General features: G+C 41.7%; 2 protein-coding genes across 3 annotated transcripts in view; one reads left to right on the plus strand and one right to left on the minus strand.

The window, feature by feature from the left end:
• The first annotated feature begins 1,081 nt into the window (after window positions 1-1,081).
• ssr4 (signal sequence receptor, delta) lies at window positions 1,082-6,812 on the plus strand. The gene is made up of 6 exons (XM_034696578.1): window positions 1,082-1,280; window positions 1,497-1,615; window positions 1,711-1,785; window positions 3,116-3,205; window positions 3,345-3,410; window positions 6,222-6,812. The coding sequence occupies exons 1-6, from the start codon at window positions 1,232-1,234 to the stop codon at window positions 6,324-6,326; spliced, it is 504 nt and encodes a 167-aa protein (XP_034552469.1). The 5' UTR covers window positions 1,082-1,231; the 3' UTR covers window positions 6,327-6,812.
• Window positions 6,813-11,393: 4,581 nt separating this feature from the next.
• LOC117821690 (vasopressin V2 receptor-like) overlaps window positions 11,394-22,705 on the minus strand; it is a 40,089-nt gene continuing 28,777 nt past the window's right edge. The window contains exons 1-6 of one of the 2 annotated variants that reach the window (XM_034696145.1): window positions 17,893-18,017; window positions 17,343-17,728; window positions 16,329-16,574; window positions 15,944-16,090; window positions 14,356-14,926; window positions 11,394-13,051 (exon numbers count right to left, since the gene is read on the minus strand). In XM_034696145.1, the coding sequence (XP_034552036.1) occupies window positions 12,852-13,051; window positions 14,356-14,926; window positions 15,944-16,090; window positions 16,329-16,574; window positions 17,343-17,726 (1,548 nt within the window). In that variant the 5' untranslated portion in view covers window positions 17,727-17,728; window positions 17,893-18,017 and the 3' untranslated portion in view covers window positions 11,394-12,851. Of the gene's footprint in view, window positions 13,052-14,355; window positions 14,927-15,943; window positions 16,091-16,328; window positions 16,575-17,342; window positions 17,729-17,892; window positions 18,018-22,705 lie in introns of those variants that run through there. The other variant, XM_034696144.1, reaches the window with a different exon arrangement.

Raw genomic sequence — 22,705 nt, forward strand, 5'->3', positions numbered from 1 at the left:
CACTTCATGCTTCCTTCTGCTAACAAGCTTTATAGAGATGCTGATTTCATTTTCCAGCAGGACTTGGCACCTGCCCACAGTGCCAAAAGTACCAAAAGCTGGTTCAGTGACGATAGTATTACTGCACTTGATTGGCCAGCAAACTCACCTGACCTGAACCCCATAGAGGATCTGTGGGGTATTGTCAAGAGGAAGATGAGAGACACCAGACCCAACAATGCAGATGACCTGAAGGCCGCTATCAAAGCAACCTGGGCTTCAATTACACCTCATCAGTTCCACAGACTGATCTCCTCCATGCTATGCCACATTGATGCAGTAATTCATGCAAAAGGAGGCCCAATCAAGTATTGAGTGCATAGAAATGAAAATACTTTTCAGAAGCCTAACATTTCTGTTCCCTTTCTTTAATTGATTTTATGTAGTATTCTAATTTTCTGAGACACTGAATTTTGGTTTTCATTATCTGTAAGCCATAATCATTAAAATAAGAAGGAACAAAGGCTTGAAATATGTCACTCTATGTGTAATGAATCAATGTAATATATGAGTTTCACTTTCTGACTTGAGTGACAAAAAATATTGAACTTTTTCACGATATTCTAATTTTTTGAGCTGCACCTGTATATAAAGTAAATACGCCTATGACAACAAAAGACCAAAACGTACGCAGAAATATGTAAATAATTGTTTACCTAGGAGTCTCAGGGAAAAGGGTGTTATAATAGTTCATGAATTTGATGCTTTTTTTTTTTGTCATTGACTAAAGGAAATGATTTAATAAGGGACTTGAATTCTAGAAGAAAAATTGAAAACTTCATAAGTGCCTTTGAGAATTTGTGAATGAAAAACTTGGCATATAGTATGATGAATTTTATGATGTATTCAAGAGCAATATTTTCCTTTATTATCATAGTAACAAACAAGAGTTGAAAATGAGAATAAACATAATTAGCAGCCGAGAAGGACTTTGTTAAATTGATTAAACATGAAGGACTTTGTTGGTTTCATGTGACAGATCTCCACTGACTTCAGATGACGTGTCGACATAGTAAACTCCCAGAATGCTCTGCGCCAAAATAGCCCACGTCATTCATGCGCAGGCGCAGACGTATCTCTCCTGAGAGCTGAGGTGGACTTCTTCCCTTTCTGAAGTGTGAAAGCAGTAGTACAGTCCGGCAGCTGGACCTCAGAAACTAGTGAACCTCGCTGACCACCTTACAGACTCACAATGATCCGGATAGTCGCTTTCCTCGCTCTGCTCGTGGCCGCCTGCTCGGGTAAGTTATCGGGGAACCGGTGAGAGATTTGACGAGGTAATTCAGCCTGAAAAGCTAGGAGGAGGTAGCCGGTAGCTAGTGCATCACATCGCTTGTGTTTGTCCTCTGGTTGAAATGCAGTATGGCTCTTGGTGTTGTGTATGTTAATCATCATCTATGCATTAAAGAGGTGTGTAGCATATGTTCTAACCTCATCTGTTCGCTCTGTGGTGACAGGGGAGAGCTGCACAGACCCAGCGATCACTCCGTCGGCCTACACCACGTCGGACGCCGTCATCTCCTCTGAGTCTGTTTTCATCGTTGAACTCAGCCTAGCCTGCGCTAACGGGGCACAGGTAACAGTCCACGTACAACATGTCTAACAATGTGATTGTGTGTTGATGTAACTGAGAGATGAACTGACTGAGGATCATGTGTTTGGCCTCTGTAGAGTGTGACTCTGTATGCTGATGTCAATGGAAGACAGTTCCCTGTGACCAGAGGCCAGGATGTTGGAAAGTACCAGGTATGGAAGTGGTTTGATGTTCAAATGTACCAATTAAGACTTGAACTCACTTTATGTGATGGTGGGGTGTGCTTGGTGTTACGTCGCATAGGTTCGTCACACAGTGAAGTCTTAATCAGTGCAACTTTGATCGTTGTCTTGCTGTAGACTTCAGTTATTTTATTCAAGATTCAAGAAAGCTTTATTGCCAAGTGAGCTCGCACACACAAGGAATTTCATGTGGTGAATGGAAGACTGGTACCTAACAATAAGACAGTAAGGACACAACAAGACAGTAAGGACCCAATAAGACAGTAAGGACACAGCAAGACAGTAAGGACACAGCAAGACAGTAAGGACACAGCAAGACAGTAAGGACACAGCAAGACAGTAAGGACACAACAAGACAGTAAGGACACAACAAGACAGTAAGGACACAACAAGACAGTAAGGACACAGCAAGACAGTAAGGACACAGCAAGACAGTAAGGACACAGCAAGACAGTAAGGACACAGCAAGACAGTAAGGACACAGCAAGACAGTAAGGACACAACAAGACAGTAAGGACACAACAAGACAGTAAGGACACAACAAGACAGTAAGGACACAACAAGTCAGTAAGGACACAACAAGAACACAAAAAGTCAGTAAGAACACAAGACAGTGAGGACACAACAAGTCAGTAAGGACACAACAAGACAGTAAGGACACAACAAGACAGTAAGGACACAACAAGACAGTAAGAACACAACAAGACAGTAAGAACACAACAAGATAGTAAGAACACAACAAGTCAGTAAGGACACAACAAGTCAGTAAGGACACAACAAGACAGTAAGAACACAACAAGAAAGTAAGAACACAACAAGTCAGTAAGGACACAACAAGTCAGTAAGGACACAAGACAGTAAGGACAATAAATGTATAAACACAAATCCAAAATTTCTAAATAAAAATAAAAATACTATCTATACAAAGAAAGGTAAAGAAGTACTTTTAAAGACATGAAATAAGTTAAATTAGCCTAAGTCAGAGTGCAAATTTAGTAGATGAATATAATAATAGGAATGTCATGGAATAATTTACAATATTGCATATGGATATTGAGGTATTGCACCGGAAATCAAAGTGAAATTCCTGACCAAAACCACCTTAACATCTCATCCTAAACTACCAAAGGTTAAAAGTAACTGGCTAGCTGCTGGGTTGGGAAGTTGTTAGTATATCTACCATCTACCTTTCTCAAAGACCTAACAGCCAATAAACATGTCACACAGCCTTTCTGAGTGAGGGGAATACTTTAAGTCCACTCATGGAGATGTCATTCAACACGTGTCTTCTTTCCCTTAGGTATCCTGGAGTCTTCCTCACAAACAGGCCAGCTCTGGAACATATCAGGTCAAGTTCTTTGATGAGGAGTCCTACAGTGCCCTGCGCAAGGTTAGTTTTTGATGCATACTCCATGGAAGCTATTTGTTTACTACAAGTGGGTTGCTGTGATTTTAGTGTGTGGTGTGTTTTAAAGGAAAGACGGTTGATTTATTTAAAATTAATCAGGTGTTTGTGTTCTTTGTTCCAGGCCCAGAGAAACAATGAAGACGTTAATGCTATTGAGCCTCTCTTCTCTGTCAACATTGATCATAGGGTGAGTCTCTTAATAATAATAATCATGGCACTTTGAAGAAATTAGTTAACACTTTTTTTTTTAACAGCAGAAATAAATCACTTATTTTAAATTAAGGTTGAATCATAACACTTTGATGTTTCTAGAATAGAGATTTTTTTTTAAGTTATGCTTCGGGGGATTTTGCCTTTTAATGGATAGGAAAGCTGGAGAGAGAGGAAATGTAGGGAGTAGAGAGTGGGGGAAGACGAGCAGCAAATGGCAGAGGCCGGGAGTCAAACCCACGACCACTGCGACAACGACTATAGCCTCTGTATATGGGGCTCACGTTTAGACCACCAGGCCAACAGTGCCCCTAGAATATAGAATTTTTTACATGACTTTCCTACAGTGGCCCTGGAGTGCAAAACACAATGGCATATCAGAAAACAATACGGCAAATCAGAAAACATGAACCAAACCGGAAGAAGTATGTAGGTACCCCCGTGGGACTTGACTCGTCGCTGATTGGACTGGTCTATCTTTTGACCCGGAAGAACATGGTTTACATGTTTTCCAAATATGAGTGCCGCCAGCATGTTTTCTGATTTGCCATTGTGATTTGCACTTAAGGGCCAGCATACTTTCCCTTTGCTTGCCTGAGCGTGAGCTCATTTCTTGGCTCTTAGAGCCAGCTGTTTAGGTTTGGTCTTATGGCTCTCATCAGCAGGAAGCTTTTATAGAACAAAAAAGATTAAAGAGCTCAGTACACTTAATGGCAGGTTCCAGAGAGCTATCAAAAACCCAGTGACTATCAGGTGAACACAGAGGAGCATGTATTTACCTCAGACCGAAAACAGCAGTAAGTATTCATAGCCAGAGATACAACTTTCACTTATCCCAATACCGATCCATATCTCACAAAGTGCCAGTCATTTTCAAACACACAACCCAAATCACCTTAAAAGGTGAGTTTGTCAATTCTGTGTTTACATCTGGTTTTAGCTTTCCCACAGAGGCCAAAAAATCCCCTTAGAAGCTCATAGTCATGCACATTTTCACATTAAGACCAATGAAGACATTTCTACAGCTACATCATTCTCAGAAAGCATTGAACAAGAATGAACAAGCCTGTTACCCTTGTAAAGTTTTAACAGCAGACAAATACTTTATTGTTAACTTTTCAGAATGAGTTTTGTTTATCATCGTCCTTACTGTGTCAGACAAATTCCAGAGCTGCTCAATGTAGACAAAGATTAATTACATTTGTTGATACAAAATCAGAAGTAAAACATGTTGCTTTTATTGGAAAGGAATATTTTTTGTGATGCACAGCTGGAATTCCACATTTTATGAAAAATTATTTTCAGAATCCCACAGAGACGCTCAGTAGGTCAGTAGCTTAGAGCGACAGAGGTGCTGGTATGTAGGTGCTATTTTTGCTTCTTCCCATGAGTGGTTTGTTTTGACATAGTGAGAAAATATTTTACTTTTTCATTAAATCAATGTAGAAAAAAGTGTGTTTACTCCATTTAGAGTCCCATCATAGGCCCACATGATACCAGTAGAATGACTGTCATCACTGGTTGTGTTCTTAGTGAAGGTTTTGGCCCAATCTGTGCAGTCACAGATGTTTCTTTCAGCCTCAGAGGATTCCTACAACTAGGAGGTGCACCTTGAAGCTAGTTCAACATACCCAGTCTTTCTTTACATAAGCTGGCTACACAAAGCCTTAAGCTCCAATCAGAGAGGTTGGCTGTCAAAAAGCTGGTTATGAACCCAGTTTGTGATCTCAGGCTTTCTGTGTCAGATCACACAAAAAGGGGGAGTAGGGTGGGTTATGTCTTCTTACGCACAAAAAAGAACTATCACTGTCCGCCTGCTTCAGTCAGACTGATATGATCAGAAGTATGACGATGATTATATAAAAGTTATTACACAAAAAGTGACTACAACTGCAGCTGCAGATAATTATTCAATTGATTTTCAAATGAATGTATTGATTTTACCACAGAATACACTTGGTGCCTCCTGTGACCTTCTGATCAGACAACTATACACATTACATCTTTGAAACCTGAACACTGATACACATATTTTCTGCTGAGGCTTAGTGAAGAACCATAAATAGGTTGGGTACCTTCACCTCGTGAAAAACACACAGGCATAACTGAAGTAATCAGCTCAATAGAAGTCAAATTAATTTACTGATTTCATTTAATGTGTGATTAAAAACTGAAGACTTATCAATTGCATACACAGCAAAACCAGTAGGCTATATATTAAAACAGACTTTGTAGGATATAAGGAGCAAGCATCATTAATATTAGAGTTCTGGGGGCGCTGGTGGCCTAGCAGTCTGAGCGCCCTATGTACAGAAGCTACAGTCCTCGTCGCAGAGGTCGCTGGTTCGACTCCCGGCCTCTACCATTTGCTGCTCGTCTTCCCCAACTCTATACTCCCCACATTTCCTCTCTCTCTCCAGCTTTCCTATCCAATAAAGGCAAAAATGCCCAAAAATGTAACTTAAAAAAATATTATCTGAATATTTCCTTCTGCACATTACCTTAGCTAAGGATCCATAGTGTTGGATATCGGCAGGCATTAATTAATAAAAATACTGCTCTTTACAGTCATCTGAAAATAAACTGTTCCCGACCAGGTTATTGGTTCAAAGTTAGTTACCATGGTGATCCAGTTAGGTTAAAAGAGCCAGGGTTGCTATACTGAAAACTCTGGCTTACCCTCTCACCTGGCTACATGCTACACCCCCCCAGATGAATCTTGAATAACTAGAACATGTTTATTTGTTTACTTCGCTCCCCCTCTAAACGTTTTTAAATCTCTCCACAGGGTGCATGGAACGGCCCATGGGTGTCCACTGAAGTGGTCGCTGCCCTCATTGGAATCCTGTTCTACTACATGGCCTTCAGTGCAAAGAGCACCATCCAGGCATAAAAGATTCACAGTCACATTTTCACCACTGGATCATTAAAGACTGAATTCTGGTGGCACTCAACCAGCGAGCCGTAATCCACTGATTTGACACGACTCGCTTTGGATGGAGGAGCAGGAGCTGCAGTCTTTTTATTTTCCTTTTTATTCAGACTGTTTGGGATCACTCTTCCTTTGACAGATGAATTTCTACATGGGTTGGGCTCGTCAGTATGGATGGAGTTTTGTAATTTTTTTAAAATAAACAATAAACCTGGACAACTTAAGAACAAACTAAATTAAATCATGTGTTCAGCCAGACTTGGTCCCTTTGTGTGGACACTGGTCTGAGTGGAACTTGTACAGATGTGCAGAACACAAACAGAGCAAGATCATGACCTCAATGTAAATGAAATGTCAATAATGTGACTACACAGGCTGGCCTGAACAGGCCTGGCGTGTTTGTCTCTTCCAGTAAATTGAATAAATGGCTTGTTTTTCCCCTCCAGAGTAATGTTTTGCTTCATGTGACAGACCCCCTCCTCTATAAATTCCTTCTTCTCTGAGAGGGACTGGAAGGTTCACAGTGTCTCATTCCATAGCAACATATGCAAACTATGGAGTCTGTGTTGATGACTCAACAACTCCTGATCTCATCTAGATCAAACGATAACCAGTTTCAACCAGATTTAAGTATTACACATTAAAAGATGGAAGTCATTCAGTATGAAGAACTTCATTTTCTGTCCTCTGATTTGATCACTTTTCCCTAAAGAAAGATCTTCACCTACCGCACTCATGGAAAATTACTTCTTCTAGACAATATTTAACTCATGGGAATTATTCTCATTTAAAAAGTCTCACCCCAAGTACTCATTTGATAGTGTTTAAGCAGTTAACAGAAGCACTTTGAATGACTAGTTTTCACTGTAAAGATGCTGAGCACAGAGGTTGTGGCTGAGCTCTCAGTGGGCATGAGGGCTATTTTTGCCTGTCCCTCCAGCATTCCCTGACAGTCAAGGAGAAAAATGTGTGCATTGTAGAAGTATACTAGCTACTGATGTCCTGTTTTTACTCAGTATGCATCATCTATACTCAAGTTAGAGGTGTTAAATCAGCAATTAGACACCGGAGCTTCTTCCATTATCTCTCAGGCTTGCTGCACTGCAGTACCACCTGTTGAACACACTGTGGCAGCTGCGTGCTGCTTCTTCAAGCTGCTGTCTGATGGCCAGTGAAGCCAGATATTACCTCATGGACGGACCACATGTGATTTTGGTTTTACTGGGTCAGTATTAGCTGCTAATGTAATGCAGAAAATTGTATAATGCACTTTTGCGCCCTGATCTGATTTTTTTTTATCTATCTCACTCAATTTGTCACATTAGGTACTGTGCTTAGTGCAATCTCATTCTCATGTGATCCAGTTTTCTGGAGAGATTTTCACTCAGCATGTCTATTTCTGTAGATGGCCCGAGTCGGTGTTTGTGCTCAGCGTACAGCACAGGGAGAGTCTGCTTTTCAGCCTACAGGATCAGCAAGACTGCAACTTCTCCCTGACTCCCACAGGACTAATGTAAACTTTGTATATGAGTAACATGATCCTACTCTCATAAACCCTGCACAGTGTACAGAGTGCACCAGAGCTTTCTCATATGTCTGCTTTTCTTGAAGCGTTGTCAGCACAAACACACACACACACACTCCCATGGTGTAAGCACATCTCAGCTTTTGTCTTCAGTCACCTTGGCGAGAAGACAATAGAGACATCACAGTGTTGTTAATTCCGAGCAGACACATGCTGGATTGAATCCAGAATCAGCCCTGCCTGAGGAGTCACCTATTAAGGCTGTGGGAAGTGGGGGGGTGGTGGTGGTGGTTGGGGGACTCCGGCAACTAGATGGAGGGATATAAATGGAATGAACAAACAAACAGGCAAAGAAGGCCAAGACTCTTCCTCCTCTTTGTTGTGTGGTGTTTAGAGTAAAAAGCTCCTATCCGCACATCGGGGCAGATTATTGCGGAAGTGGGATGAAATTTATTAAATTGATTGTTGATGTTTGAGAGTGGATGCTTTCACAGGATGTCTCAATTTGTTCATTCAGTGGTGAATTGTTTTTGCAGATTTATTTCGACTTCAGTCACTAATCCACAGAGTCACATAAACAAATAAATCTGATATATTAAATTTTATACGGTTTCACAAGACATCGTTTTGAATCTTAGAGGTTTGCATGTGTTTATAATTATAAGTGTATCAATATTACATAAGACATCATTTTACTGTAGTGTGTGTGTGTGTGTGTGTGTGTGTGTGTGTGTGTGTGTGTGTGTGTGTGTGTGTGTGTGTGTGTGTGTGTGTGTGTGTGTGTGTGTGTGTGTGTGTGTGTGTGTGTGTGCTGTCAGGCAGAGAAGAGCTGCTCTGACAGGGGTGTATAAAATACCAGCTCAGGGGGCAGACAGTGATGGGCTTAGTGAGATTCAGCAATGTGGAAACTGGCGTCGCACAAACTACTCTCACATGAAGTCACACTTACTGTCTCTGCCATAAGTTTGTACTGCCTGCTCTTTACACACTTCTCTTAAAAAACCAGAACAAGATCAACAAACAGTGGATTTAACTCAACAATCAGAAACTACACTGTATCTCTTCACGCTGGACTTCCCTTGTTAGCTTTACAATAACAGTTATTGTTGTGGTTATTTCATGGTTGTGAAAGTACAGTGAGGCATGTTACATGTGTAGCCGCTTCAGTCACAACAGCTGGACTGCGGTTAGAGTGAACAGATTCACAGTGGGTTCAAAGCTTTTGTTATTTCCTCTGTGATATGTGCCTCTTCCTGTGCTGTTTGGGCATCCTCTAATCCACTTTGCCTGTTGATGCAGTTGCCCGTCAAAAACAAACCATATAAGGGGATCTGCCTTTTTCTTTCTGTCTTTGTAAATGTATTTTCCTCCATCAAATAAGACACCCCTTTAACGTTTCACACTGAGAGGTCAACCTCAGTAATAGAGACTTCTTAAACGCTCATATCTTGGCTTGGAGCCATGAGGAACTGCTTTTTCAACAGGAGCAGACATATTACAATAAACCATTTCTTTGGGCATAAACCCATTCAAGGCATGTTGAAAGAGCTCCAGTGAAATACATGTCCACATGCCTCTTTTTTGTTTGTTTTTTCATGATGAGGAGAAACATCACGTGCTCTTGTTGAAGTGTGAGAGCAACCAGGCTTTAAGTAATGAAAACAAGGTGCGTGAGAGCGATAAAAGCTCACCTTGATGCCTCTGGCTCTCGGAGGAATAAATCAGTAAATACTTCATCTTCTCTTAAGTGTGAGGCAAGGCTGGCAGTAAAAATAAAAGTGTGGCTGTATTCGGAGGAGATCACCTTGAAAACAGCTGCATTCAAACTGTCATTGCCAATAAAGGCAATGAGTTAAAAAAAGACAGTTTAAGAGAAAAAATTCAGTCTCTTTCAAAATAAATTCCAAGCTTCCTGACCACAAGAAAGTTGAACAAAGAATATTTTTTGGGGAGAAAAATGCTAACATCTTTCTGCTTCCTCTGTTCATAAAGATGGTCCATTGCCCTCAGCTAACACAGACACTGGAGTTTGTTGTGTAAGTAGGTGGGGGCCACGTTTACCCCCCTGTGTCTTGGAATGAGCTTAGTAGTGACCTCGGCAGTCATCAGGTCTACGGAGGGGTCTTCAGTTAAGCAATGCAGACACATTTCTCTGTGCAGTAAAGCTCCTGGCTCCGGGTCTGATTTATACCGACTTTGGTCAAGGCAGGGGGGGTTGGGGTAAGGTAAGGGGGGCGCTCAGTCATTCTTCAGCGCCACTGGATGCACTCCTCAGCCAACCTGAAATTGATTTGAGGGAAGTTCACCTATTTCCCTGCCCTTGTGACAGCCACACAGAAGGCTCATTTATTTCCCTTACACCCCCTCCCAGGACGCTCTGCCCCTCTATAATGAAGAAGTGACCTTCAGTGTAGACATCAACCTTGCTTCAGCCTGGATACCATAAGCATCAGGACATTTAACATAAACACACACACACTGCAGGAATACAGAAAGCAGGGACCTACCCTATAGACCATCCATCATACGCTCTGGCAACAGGGGATGGTGGTGGTTGGGGTGATAATAGCTACTGTCAGGTCTTCAGGAAGCAAGTCTGAGTCAGAGGGAAAAATTCTCTGCAGTGATGGGTCTAATTTTAGAGGGTGTTTATTCGGTGTGTCAGCCTCTTCTCCATTCAGGAGAACATTTATTATTTAGCCGTTGTAATGGTCAATAATGGCTGTGCGGAAAGTTTAATGCACAACAAGAGTGCGTTTGGCGTCTTAGCATCAATCAAAAAGCCTGATGGATGTGAAGTCTGGCCCTTTTAGAAAAGAAGAATCATCCTCTGACCTCTTCACTTCCTGACAGGAAGAGGAAAATACACGAACACCCTCAGGCTTTGGGAGAAGTTCATCTATTTCCTGATATAACAAAGTGAAGCATTGGAAGTTGTTGCCATAGCCTTTCGGTTGGCAGAGAATGAAAGAGGAGGCGTGTGTCTTGGGAACAAGTTCGCAGTGGCGTGCTGAAAGCTCAAACACGTTAGCCACACAGAGGAAAAGGTGAGGCTTCTCCTTTCGACCCAGACGAACACTCCTGAGACACCTTATAAGCATCCCGGTATTGTCCCACACGCTCAGATAACACTGCTCTCCCATGAAAGAAGGAACTAAACACTCAATCATTTCCATGAATATCTACTCTGCAATGAAGGTTTGATCACATATAGTACTCTTATTGTACACAAACACAGCTATCACATGTACTGTATGTTAAGTAGCTTATATAATCCCACTTTTCAGAAAAAGATTTCAGAATATTTTAAGTCTTTTAAGTCTGTCATGCAGTTTTAGGACACAATAGATAATGTGGAATAAAATGTAATGTAAGAACTCTACATGAACATAAGGCAATGAGGGGAACTGAAGTTTATATATATATATATATATATATATATATATATCCTATTTACGTATATTTTCATTCATACAACGATAAATAAAAAGGTCAAAGAACGCTTCGCTCTTATAACATATATTACATTTCTAACGAGAGCTACCACCAGCATCTTACAAGAACACAGCTGACATCATTCAGAGATTAATCCAGTGAAGGAGGCCCCAGTATAAATCTTCTCTGACACAGGCACTTAGTATGACAGGGAGTAGATTCACTGTCTTTATCCTTTATATATATCTTATCTGTTGAGGCTATATAATATCTACAATTAAGACTTGAATTAAGCCTTAAAAAATCTTTGGTTTCTCTTGTAGATTGTGCTCACCTACAGAAATTGGACCATTAAAATTGTGTGATAGACATTCAATATTTATCTTCTACACCTTATTATAATGTGCCTTACATTTGAAATAAATACATACACAAATACATAGTTTATCATTGTACTGTACATGGAATGCAGTTGAATATCTGCTATCTATTTCTTTACCGTGTCCTCTGCTTGATATTCCTGTTTCGTATTTGTAGGAGAGCACGACAGGAAGGGACTTTTGTGTACCTCATATGCTGTGTTTGAGCAGAATACAATCACATAATTGTGTCCCAGTCCGAGGAGGAAACCTGGATTGTTTATTTGTATTCTTCCAGGTCCAAACCCTCCTCCTGTCTGCATTAACCCATGCTCTTCCAGTTCCTCTTCTGGGCAGTGTCTGGACTCCATCGCACCATCCTCTGAGTCAGTGTCCATCCATCTTCCAAACAAATCGCCATTGTTCTTTGGAACCGGATTCCTCCTGAGCAAATATAAATACAGCCCAAAGCATTCATCTTTGATTCAACAAAGTTTCTTCACATTATTAGATTTCAGCTACAGCCTTCTCAGGGACGCTCCCTCCACTGTAACACCCATGTCATCCCCTCTGTCTGTTCTCAGTCCAGCAGCGGTCTGGCTCTCTCTCTCTTGTTCTCTTTATGTGTCTCTCTTCCAATTTCACTCCCTCTGCTGTTTTGTTTTCTCTACATCCATAGCTTTGTCGCCTGCTATGTATATTAGGCGTGCCATAAGGCCATTAATGCAGTGATCCACCCCTTGCATTCCTGAGGCTCTGCTCTGTCTAAGCAGGGCAAGACTTATTTTCATATGAAACAACAAACAGGATCCCTCTCAACCGCAACTTTCAAGGCCATTTTGCATCGCAGATGCTCCCACTGACAGCGGCTGTAAACTCCACGCTACCCTCATAAAGTGGTGTTGACATCTTCAATGACACCCTTCCTCACTGCCTGGGTGGAGAGGACAGGTGATTACAGATGGAGGTCCTGTTGACAGAACAGCTGTCCTTTGTTGTTGGAAACATCTGGTGGAGGTCAGGACTCTCTGCTCTCAGGCTTTGACACCAGAGGTGGTGGTTGCTGTGGAGTTGCACGTCCTTGCAACGTGTGCACGTGCATCCATGCATGTCCCTTTTTCAAACATGCCTCTGTGTGTGTGCCTGCTTCTGTCCTGTCAGTCGCTATCAGTACAGGGTGTCCTTAGTGGTTGAGGTGTGTGTGGTGGTGGAGTCGTCCGGCAGGGATCCTCGGCGGCCTGGTCTGGACCCACAGTGCAGCAGGTTCTGCAGCTCTCTTGACACGCTGCTGGAGAAGGCGGTATAGATCCACGGGTTGGTGCAAGAGTTCAGACTGGCCAGCAGCATCAGGATGGTGAAGGCCACTTCTGCTGAGAGGACACAAATCCACACACACATACACACACACATCACGGGAAGGTACATACACACCTGCAAACACAGTGGCAAGTGGATTTACTTGCATGTCAATTTTTTACGTATTACATATGGATGTTTGTTTCAGAGAGGAAGAGAACAATGTGATGTAAAGTGTGACAACAAATGGTCACACTTTACATCACATTGTTCTCTTCCTCTCTGAAACAAACATACATATGTAATACAATCGTTTTGACTGTAAATCATTCATGATTATGTTAGGAATACTATTTCCTTTAGAATAAGCAACATAACTATAAATAGCCAAAAGAATAAGGCCATGTAATTGTTTTTAATACTAATAATAGGGTGCTTTATGTAGAAACTAGAACATGCTTATTTCAACATGGTCAGTTGAGGACAATAGCAATGAACAAACTGGTTTCAGAGTACAAAGCTGATCATGATCAGCTCTGTGTGTGTTTATGTGTGTGGTAGGGATAGCGGCCGCCTGCCAGTAAGGACTCATTCATGTGTATACATACTTGTATCAGCATGGGAATACACTTAGTATATGCATATGTGTATGCGCACAAACTGATGCGCCCTGCTCTGTGTGTCTGCTTGTGATTCGAACTACGTGTGTGAGCTGCTGGCACGCATCACTGTTGATGAAATGTCAACATCTGGCAGCGTTGCAAAATTAGCAGGGGGATGCAAACAGGTTAGCCACAGGCCTCTGATGTTTGTCTTCGGTTTCAGATCAGAGGACACCCACTCTGCCCAACTATCAGCAACAACTTCAGGCCACACTTGCCTAGTGCGCTCCATCACCGGCTGCCAGAAAAGACACCAGCAGATGCTGTTTGTGTGTCAAAATGTACAGAGACCAGAGATGCCATGCAGGGGAGGGGGGCTGGTTGTGGGTAAGAAAAACCTGTTGTTTTTGACCTCATACTCCACCCACTCTTACCATTTCTGAGCTGGAGCAGGTTGTCCTGGGACGATTACATTTATGTTCCAAAAGACAGAGAGCAGCATTGATCCCAGAGTGTTGTAGTAAACCAGACCTGTTTGTTTAGCTTTTGTTTTTGGCTTCCTATAGTGCAAAGCAGGCCGGGGTTACTCATTAAGTACAATTAAATGGATAAAATGGGCTTAGGAGGATAAATCCATATGAGACAAACAACTTAAGTGATTCACTGGCAACAGTTACAACCCAGATGTCTGTTTTTGTTGCTGTTCAGTGTTGAACCATAACTCTGGCTGGTACTGTGGATCAGAACCGACCAGAAGTGTGTATTTGACTGACCTTGCTTTGGAGGGTTGGGGTCCCATGCCACCCAAAGCTGAGCGATAAAGAAAGGAGACCAGCAGATTGTGTAGACCAACACAATGACGAGGGTCATTCTCACAGTCTTGGACATGGCTTTAGTGATGCTTGGAGGTGGGGCGGAAGGAGGTTGAGGTGGGACATAGTCCAGGGAGCATCTGGGTGAGCCTGAGGCCTGCTCGAAGGATGCGTATGACTCCTGGCAGTCTGAGCCGTTCACTCTTTGCTGCTGTGTGGGTGATGTTACTGTTGTTGCTGTCGCAGCTTCACTGCAGCAACTGTTATATTGAACAGAGGAGGGCACGTAGTCGTAACACTCTCCCACTTGGCTGTTATGACCGTTATTGTGAGGGTTGTTATTTACACCCTTTAAAACCTGTCCTCCTCCTCCTCTACCCCCGCCCCCTGATGCTCGCCTCCCCCTCGCTCGCTCCTCGTCCTTTTTGAAGCTGTGGAAGCGGAAGAGGATTTCGTTTTTCTTCAGCTCAGCCGTCACCATCCTCTCTGACTTTAGGTAGATGTTGTTGTGAATCTCTCGGAAGATTCTTATCTGGAAAAAAAGAAAGAAATAATGCAAGGGGGAGGCCCAGGGAGAAAATACATTCCAAAATCCAGAACCAAGAAGGCCTGAGGATAGTTTTACGAGTGCCACGTGCCAGAATAAGATGGCTGTCTTTACTCTTTGCAGACAATCCTGTTTGCATTTCTGCTTCAACAGTGAGAGGAAATTTGAAAAGTGTGTGTGTTGGCCCTAAGCATCTGCTATAAAGCCCTTTCAGACATTTTTATTTGAAACCTCCATTCCTTTACTTTGTAATAATCAGAGAAGCCATCATAAAACTTTATTGCGGTATAATAATTCTTCATGCACTGCTAGGAAAATAAAATACCCTTTGAAATCAAGTATATAGGTGATTTATACTAAACTATTTTTACACTATTTTTATAGATTCTAAGTTTTGTTACTGCCAACTCTTCATCTGTACTTTTAAACGCAGCTTTGTAAGGGTGCACTTGAACATGCACTCCAATCCGCAACACCACACAGTATATAAGAGTTAAATGAATTGCACTGGTCAGCTGAGTCAATTTCCGAGTAACTTCCTTCTGCAGAAACCATATCATCCCTCAATAAAGGTGTCTCTCAATTTGAAATTCGATAATGAAAAAAGGTCAGGGTTTCTATGTTTGGCTGAGATCTAGTACATTCCTCTCCCTGGCAGGAGGTTCTCAGAGTGGGCAGATTTTCTGAGCAGCAGTCTCAGCAGTGGTCCTCCAAGTGCTGTGTTAATTAGGGGAAATAGCTAGACCCTGGAAATATCTTTCCCTAAATAGAGCAGCACGGCTGATGGGAGCTTGCCCAGAATGCCTCCTCACCGTGGGATGCTATATAACACCAACCACAGTCGTCCCCATGGGTTATCAAACAATGCCTGCCAAATGTATCCTCCACTAAAACAAAACAGAATTTCATTCATGCCTTCATTGTTGGATTATGCTGCAGACAGCATGTGGTCTTTGTGGGCAGAGCAGTGATGAAGGGTCCAGCCTATAACAGCAGAGTTACCTGACAGATGGTGATTATCAAGGCAGGCAGGAGGAAGACTGCCACAGTCATCCAGGTGATGTAGGCTTTCAGGCCCCACACCTTGGCAAATTCACCCCAGCACTCGTACACTCCAGGAGACACTTCTGTGCGAGAAAAGATGAACACCTGAGAGATCGGATAAAAGGAGGGTGGTTAGCACTCCCACAGACATGACTGTCAGTTTCCTCATCTATTAGCTGAACTGTGATGACCTCATCAGGCTAAAAATAAACCAACTTCTTGGCTTCTACTGTAGAGATCAGTGTGTGAATTCCTGCTGAACTTTCACTTCCTTTATCACCATGTGTTTGATTTCATGTGTATATATTTGTCTGTGTTTGTGTGTCTGTTTCCTCCTCCCCACCTGTGGTATGCTGAGTAAAAGTGCCAAACCCCAGGCCACCATGACAGGGGTGTTCCAGCGGGACATTGCCCCCCCGCGGTAAGCTTGTAAAGGGCAGCAGATAGCATGGTGCCGGTCTACAGTCATGGCAACTATCATGTAGGAGGAAGCAAACATGCCCACAATCTGTAAGTACTTGATGGAGCGGCAGAGCACGTCAGGCCCCTGAAAGATCCCTGTGATGTCCCATATCAGCTGAGGAAGAACCTGAACACAGATAAAAAAGGAAACAGTTATTTATATGAGGAGAGGTTTCCTAGAAGTAGTTTAAGTAGAAGAAGCTTATTTCGACTTAGGCTATAGCACACACTGCCCAGCTAAGTGCAATAAACATTTTGTAGAGTATGAAATGTGTGTTAATCCACAGCTGAAAATAGTCCCTAACAATTGTACTTTTTAATCCAGTTTGAGTAATATAGCTGTGATAGCTGTTTAAGGACAGGTGGGTATATTAAAGATTTGGTTAATTGATTCTTCAACTGTAAGAATAATCTAAAGAGACAGTACTCATATTTTTAATCTATGCATTTTTTGTTATGGACCAGACCTGTTAAATGTTGGTATGGTGGTTTGAAGCTCATTGCGCTTTAATGCAAAATAACTGAATATGTAATTTTTCATGTTAACAAAAGCAGTCACAATGACAAGTTCAAATAAGTCCAAATCAATTTGTAGTCTGTGTCACTTTAAACATGTCTGACAAGATACTTAGTAAACAATGTAGAACAGATGTGATTATCTGAACTGTTTGTGCATGACTAATAATTAACAACAAAGAAAAGGCTAATGACTTAATTGTAATTTAATGACATGTAGGCAGTCTTGAATTTCAGTAGCTGAAAACACATTTTTGACATAATGAACGCCTTAAAAAAAATCCACTAAACAATGTAATCTAATTGTACAGTTAGTCCATCCAGTTTTAAACTTTTTTTTTTTTTTTCTGGTCTTAAGTTCTCTGACTCTTGAACTGACCTGAAATATGGCCACCACGAGGTCAGCAACACACAGGTTAACCATGAACACGTGCATCGGTGCATTGTGTTTCCTCCTCCTCAGCAGCACCCACAGTACAAAGCTATTCCCCAGGGTGGTGAGTGCCAGTACCAGCCCGAGAACGGCGATCTCTGCCCGGGCCAGGCCCGGGTCCCTGTTCCGGGGCTGGGGCAGCGTGTGGGGTGTAGTGGTGGAACCATTTTCAGGGAAGATCCCGAAGAAGGACCCCCCGCTGTAAGAACTATTGAAGGAGTTCAGCTCGGAGACCAGCAAAGACGGAGAAGAGAAGTTGTTCCTTCCTGTGGTGAGCAGAGAGGAGGGGGCTAACCCATCCCAGTCTGTTTCCACACTGATGCTTTCCATTCCTGCAAGACAAACAGTGTTAATGCAAGAGATTCAGTATACATAAACCTGCTGTTATTTTTAAAACGATGCCCTGAGCTACAGTAATTCCTTACCAGGGGTCAAATTTGTGCAGGATCATGAGACTCTGATTTTATCACAGTTTTATCGCTAACAATTTACTTACTCTGTTCTTATCACAATATCCATTTTATATCACACTTCAATTGCCCTAAAACATGTCAGCTGAGAAGCCTGGTACTTCTCTTTTATCCTACAACAGAGACCTCATTTTAGACACATGTTTATGTGGAGATTAATCACAGGCCTTGTTTTTATCCACTGCATTTATGACATTCTCACATGATTCACCAGAAATAGCCTCTTTTGATCAATCCAAAGGAAATTGGACATAAAATGAAGAGAACCAGAGACTGTACCAATCACGCCGGCATGTTAATATTGTTGTGTTTTTGATGCTGTCTCCAAATTTGAAATAAGTCTTCAGAGCATGTGTTTGTACATCTTTCAAAGCTCATGGTTCTGTTTGACGCAAGTCCAGCGTTGTTTATTTTCCTTTTCATATTTTCTCAAGGTTGATTTGACAGCTTCCCTCCCTCCATCCCGCTCTTATTCCTTCACCTCCGCTCTCATAATCACTTTCATCCCATGCTAACCCCCATACATTCCTGTTTGCCCCTGTTTTTATTCCTCTCATCTCCGTCTCCAACTTTCTCTCATACACCCGCCACTTTTTTCCCCCCTTTCCTTGACACTCAAACTCTCTCAATCTCAATACATTTTACGTTTGTTTTTCTTTGCTTATAAATAAATGTCTCAAAAGGAACTGAAAGCCGATAGGAATGAGATGTCAGCTTTAAGACACAGAGTCGTGGGATGCTGGGGGCATCCTTGGTCAAATAAACCGCACGTAGAGAGAACGTCTGGGAGAAAAAAAGAAGGGAGATGAGTGAGTGAGGAGGGATGGGACAGGAAAAGAAAAAAACAGTGTGGAAAAAGGTAAAGAAAGAAGATAACACAATAAGAAAAGAGGGCAAACATAGCCCCAAGGAGAACTTTGCGCTTTTACTTGTCTGTGTGTGCTGATTGATGCTTAATATTGATGTCTTTCTTGACTAATGTGCAAGGAGTGGTTAGGTACACAAATGTTACACTGAAGTGGATCTTGGAATTTTTCCACAACCAAAAATAGGAGGGAAACGACAGGGATAGTATTGTGCAATTGAGTGTGACTAACACGACATTACAAGGTTGTTCCCAGTACTCCTCAGAGACCTAATGGCCAATTTGCTAGTAATAGCAAACTCACTGCTGGGTGTGTGAGATAACACAGCTGAGCACATTGTCAAGCGTTGCATGCCGGCTTTGCCAGAGGAATGTATTCAGATGAATGCATGACAAGCCAGGCCAGCTGGACCTCTCCACCCAGCATGAAGGCAGAGCTGCGGCTGAAAGGAGGAGAATCTGAGCGGAACCCTTCCTCTTAAGCCGGACTCTTTGGTTTGAGTGAATCCTCCCTGCTGGAGTCCATAACACTGAGACACGTAGCTGCATCTATAGTCCAGCTTACTTGAGTTTAGCAAGTGCGTAGAATTTACCTCTGATCTTGTCTCTGTCAAAAGGTCTTTTGAATAAAAGCAAGCAATATTCTCTCTTATTATTTGACTGTTTTAAGTGTTCTATTTAATTATGTTTTTAGACAACGAGGCCTTTTATCATCAAGGAATTTGTGGCCCCTCTTTGTCAGTACCTGAGGAGCCTTGTGCCCCTCTCTGTAATTACAGCACAATTCATAAGGGGATTCTTTGTGCTGCTGTGCCCCTTTATACTCAGTATTTAATCTCATTATGTATATTTGCCCACGTGACTCATCTCTGATGTGAAATCCTTCTGCAAAGATAAGGTGTGATGACTTTGGGAGGTGCTATAGTACGTTGAGGCCTGAGAAATGAATCTATAGTGTAACAATGTGAAATGAATATGATAACAGTAACTGTATTCAGGAAAATTAAATAAAAGGGTTATTAACGGGCAGGAGGAATATGCTGTGATGGCTTTCTCTCTTGATATAATAAGAAACTTTGTGAGGCATTTCCTCCTGATCCAATTCTCGGATTGCTCCATCTCTCACTTCAGTTCTGTTAACTTCTGTATCAGCCTGTTTTTCCAGAAGGACCACAGACTTTCTCCAGATATGCTCTCATTTGCATGACTTGCACATCCAAGAACTCAAGATTGATTGTTTTCAAGTTGCTCAACGGCTCAACAGAAGGAGACCCACGCATAGCTCCAAACTTCTGGCAGAGATTTCTCCTGCCCTCTGAGGAAATTCCTCACACCGAGTGTGCTCAGAGAGGGTAAATATTGTCAGCAAAAAAATCCTGGATGCACTTTAATGTATTCCCTGTCTCTGAAAATGTATTCTGCTTTGCTCTCTCTTTAACAACACAAGCAGTGCACAGCATTCCTGTCTGTCCGATCGACTTAATGTTCAGCTCAAATTATTCAATTGCTCAGTGCCAGACAGACTGTAGACTCTTCCTTTAGTATACTTTGTGTTGCATGTTGCTTCCTCCCGCTACTTTAAAGCTTTTGGTATGATTAATGATGGAGTCAATTCCTCTCTTGCTTTCCTCTATAGATCCGGACTACAGTGCAACCATCCATTTTCACGTCCACCCCATCCTTTACATTGCTCTCTCACACGAGTCCACAGTGCCTCAGGGAGGACAGAAACAGGTAGTTAAAGATCGCAAAAAGACATAAAGCTAACAAACATTCACATCCTTCAACATATCTGTCTTCTGCTTTGCTGTTCACACATGTTTTGGTCATTTGCTTTGAGAAACTACGTCATGTTGCAGCGATGTTGAGACCCAAACTCTATCTGTTCTTTTTAGACTCCTCTGAAACTATCCTGAAGTAAGATCAGTACCACATGTCTCCATGAGAGAGAAAAGGGTTTCTAAGATGAGAAAAGGATCCTGTCTGTGATATTCTAGTGGAATCACTAATTTGGATACTGTCTGGGTGACACATTAAAATAATAGGACACTTTCTTCATATGTCTCATGCAATATATGAAACTTTAATGTGAAGATTTCTGTGAATCTGTTTTCCTGCAATGAATGGATTGTGGGTGGAAAGTAGAGTGAAACCATTTAGTACAGAAATGTAGGAAATAACACCTGACACTGGACGATACCAGTATGTCCACAAATGTTGACACCTTATTCATTATGTATATGTTTTACAGTCATTTTTATGTATTGAATATCAGTATATTTTTATGTATTGAATACCAGTATATTTTTATGAATTGAATATCAGTATTTCTGTATGTGTCTTTCAAATACGGGGTGGACCATTCCAAATGTTACAGCTGTATGTTTTGTTCTGTGTGTCTTCCCCTCCCCACTCTGTGTTTCATTCAGCAGGTGTATCTAATGATGACGATATAGAGGTTCATCACTTGGAAGCACTTAGAAGCGCTCTGATGCACAAAGTAGAGTGAAGGATTTTTAGTTTGGCACTGCTGCCCTGATACTCCACCTTCAGAAATGTTGTATGTTTTGTTGGTTTAGTCTATAGTTGCTCTTTGTTGAACTCTTTATGTGTTAACAGTAAATCCTATGGTAAAGTGTTTTAAGGTGTTCTTTTTCTGGATTGCTTTTAACCCCACAAGGCTGCCCTAGGGTGGGGCGTAAAGTTTTGGGTATATATATATTTTTTTTTTTAAAGATTATTATTATTATTATTATTATTATTATTGTTATTATTATATTCTGACATTTTTACATAGGCTCTTTTTATATTGCAACTCTGCAACAGTGGTATAATGCATGTGGTCATTACTCTTTCATATTGATCCAGTGGTGGTGTAATATTGATGTCCTAAAGTGTCATATCATAATGCATTATGGTGTGGGAGGAGAGGTTGTTTCACACACACACACACACACACACACACACACACACACACACACACACACACACACACACACACACACACACACACATACACACACACACACACACACACACACACACACATACACACAGTGTTGTTCTGCCCTTCCTGCTCCGCTCACAGAGATCCCGTCTCGTCTCTGTAGCGTCTCTGGTACCACCTCCCTTGCTGTCACAGCGGCTGGAAGACTTTGCTCCATCACACACACACACCTCTTAGACTTTCTTACTGGACATCAGACTAGAATGATTGTTACAGCGATGTATATATAGTCTTTAACGGGCAATATGAAAAAGGCTATTGATTTTTATTGATGATTTTACCAACAGACTTGAAACTTCTATTGCAAAATCAACCAGGGAAAACGTTGCATTTGTGAGCATGCATGTTGAGTGTGGATTCATTTGAGATCCGAATCTTGGAAATAATTCATCTATAGCAAAAGATTTGATCTGTTATATGAAGGTTCACGTTAGCCAGTGTGGTTTCTACAGCTCAACACTAGGGTTTAATAATGTGTTCAAGTCAATGCAATACAATCGATTTTTGTAATTGAGGACAAAATGCATTTAAATAAGTTAAATGGGCTGAAAAATGCAAAGCAATCGCTTTGGTCCATTATGTTAAGGATGTGCACAATGTGGAATAAGAACTTGTTTTATAACACAAAGTCAAATCTAAGAGAAAAGACAAAACATGAAGTGGACACGAAGCCTCCTGTCCTTACACTGCCCTGCTGTTTGATGTCAACACATCCCCTCTCTGGACTCCTCACTTGCCATCTTATGCCTACATGTTTCTCTCACCCTCTCATGCACACAGCACCTTATTTGTATTTAAGGATCCCAGCAGTTTGTTTGCATGCAACTTAAACTAATCAACATGAAACGCTGGTGGCACCAGAGGCAGACAGGTGTGTAAGCACAGGGTGCAGTAATCCAGACATAATGAAAGATCCATCACTTCCTGTCTGTCTTGTGAATACAGACAGTCCTTTCATTAGTTCCCA

Source organism: Notolabrus celidotus, chromosome 11, assembly GCF_009762535.1.
Source record: "Notolabrus celidotus isolate fNotCel1 chromosome 11, fNotCel1.pri, whole genome shotgun sequence".
NCBI classification, from domain to species: Eukaryota; Metazoa; Chordata; class Actinopteri; order Labriformes; family Labridae; genus Notolabrus; species Notolabrus celidotus.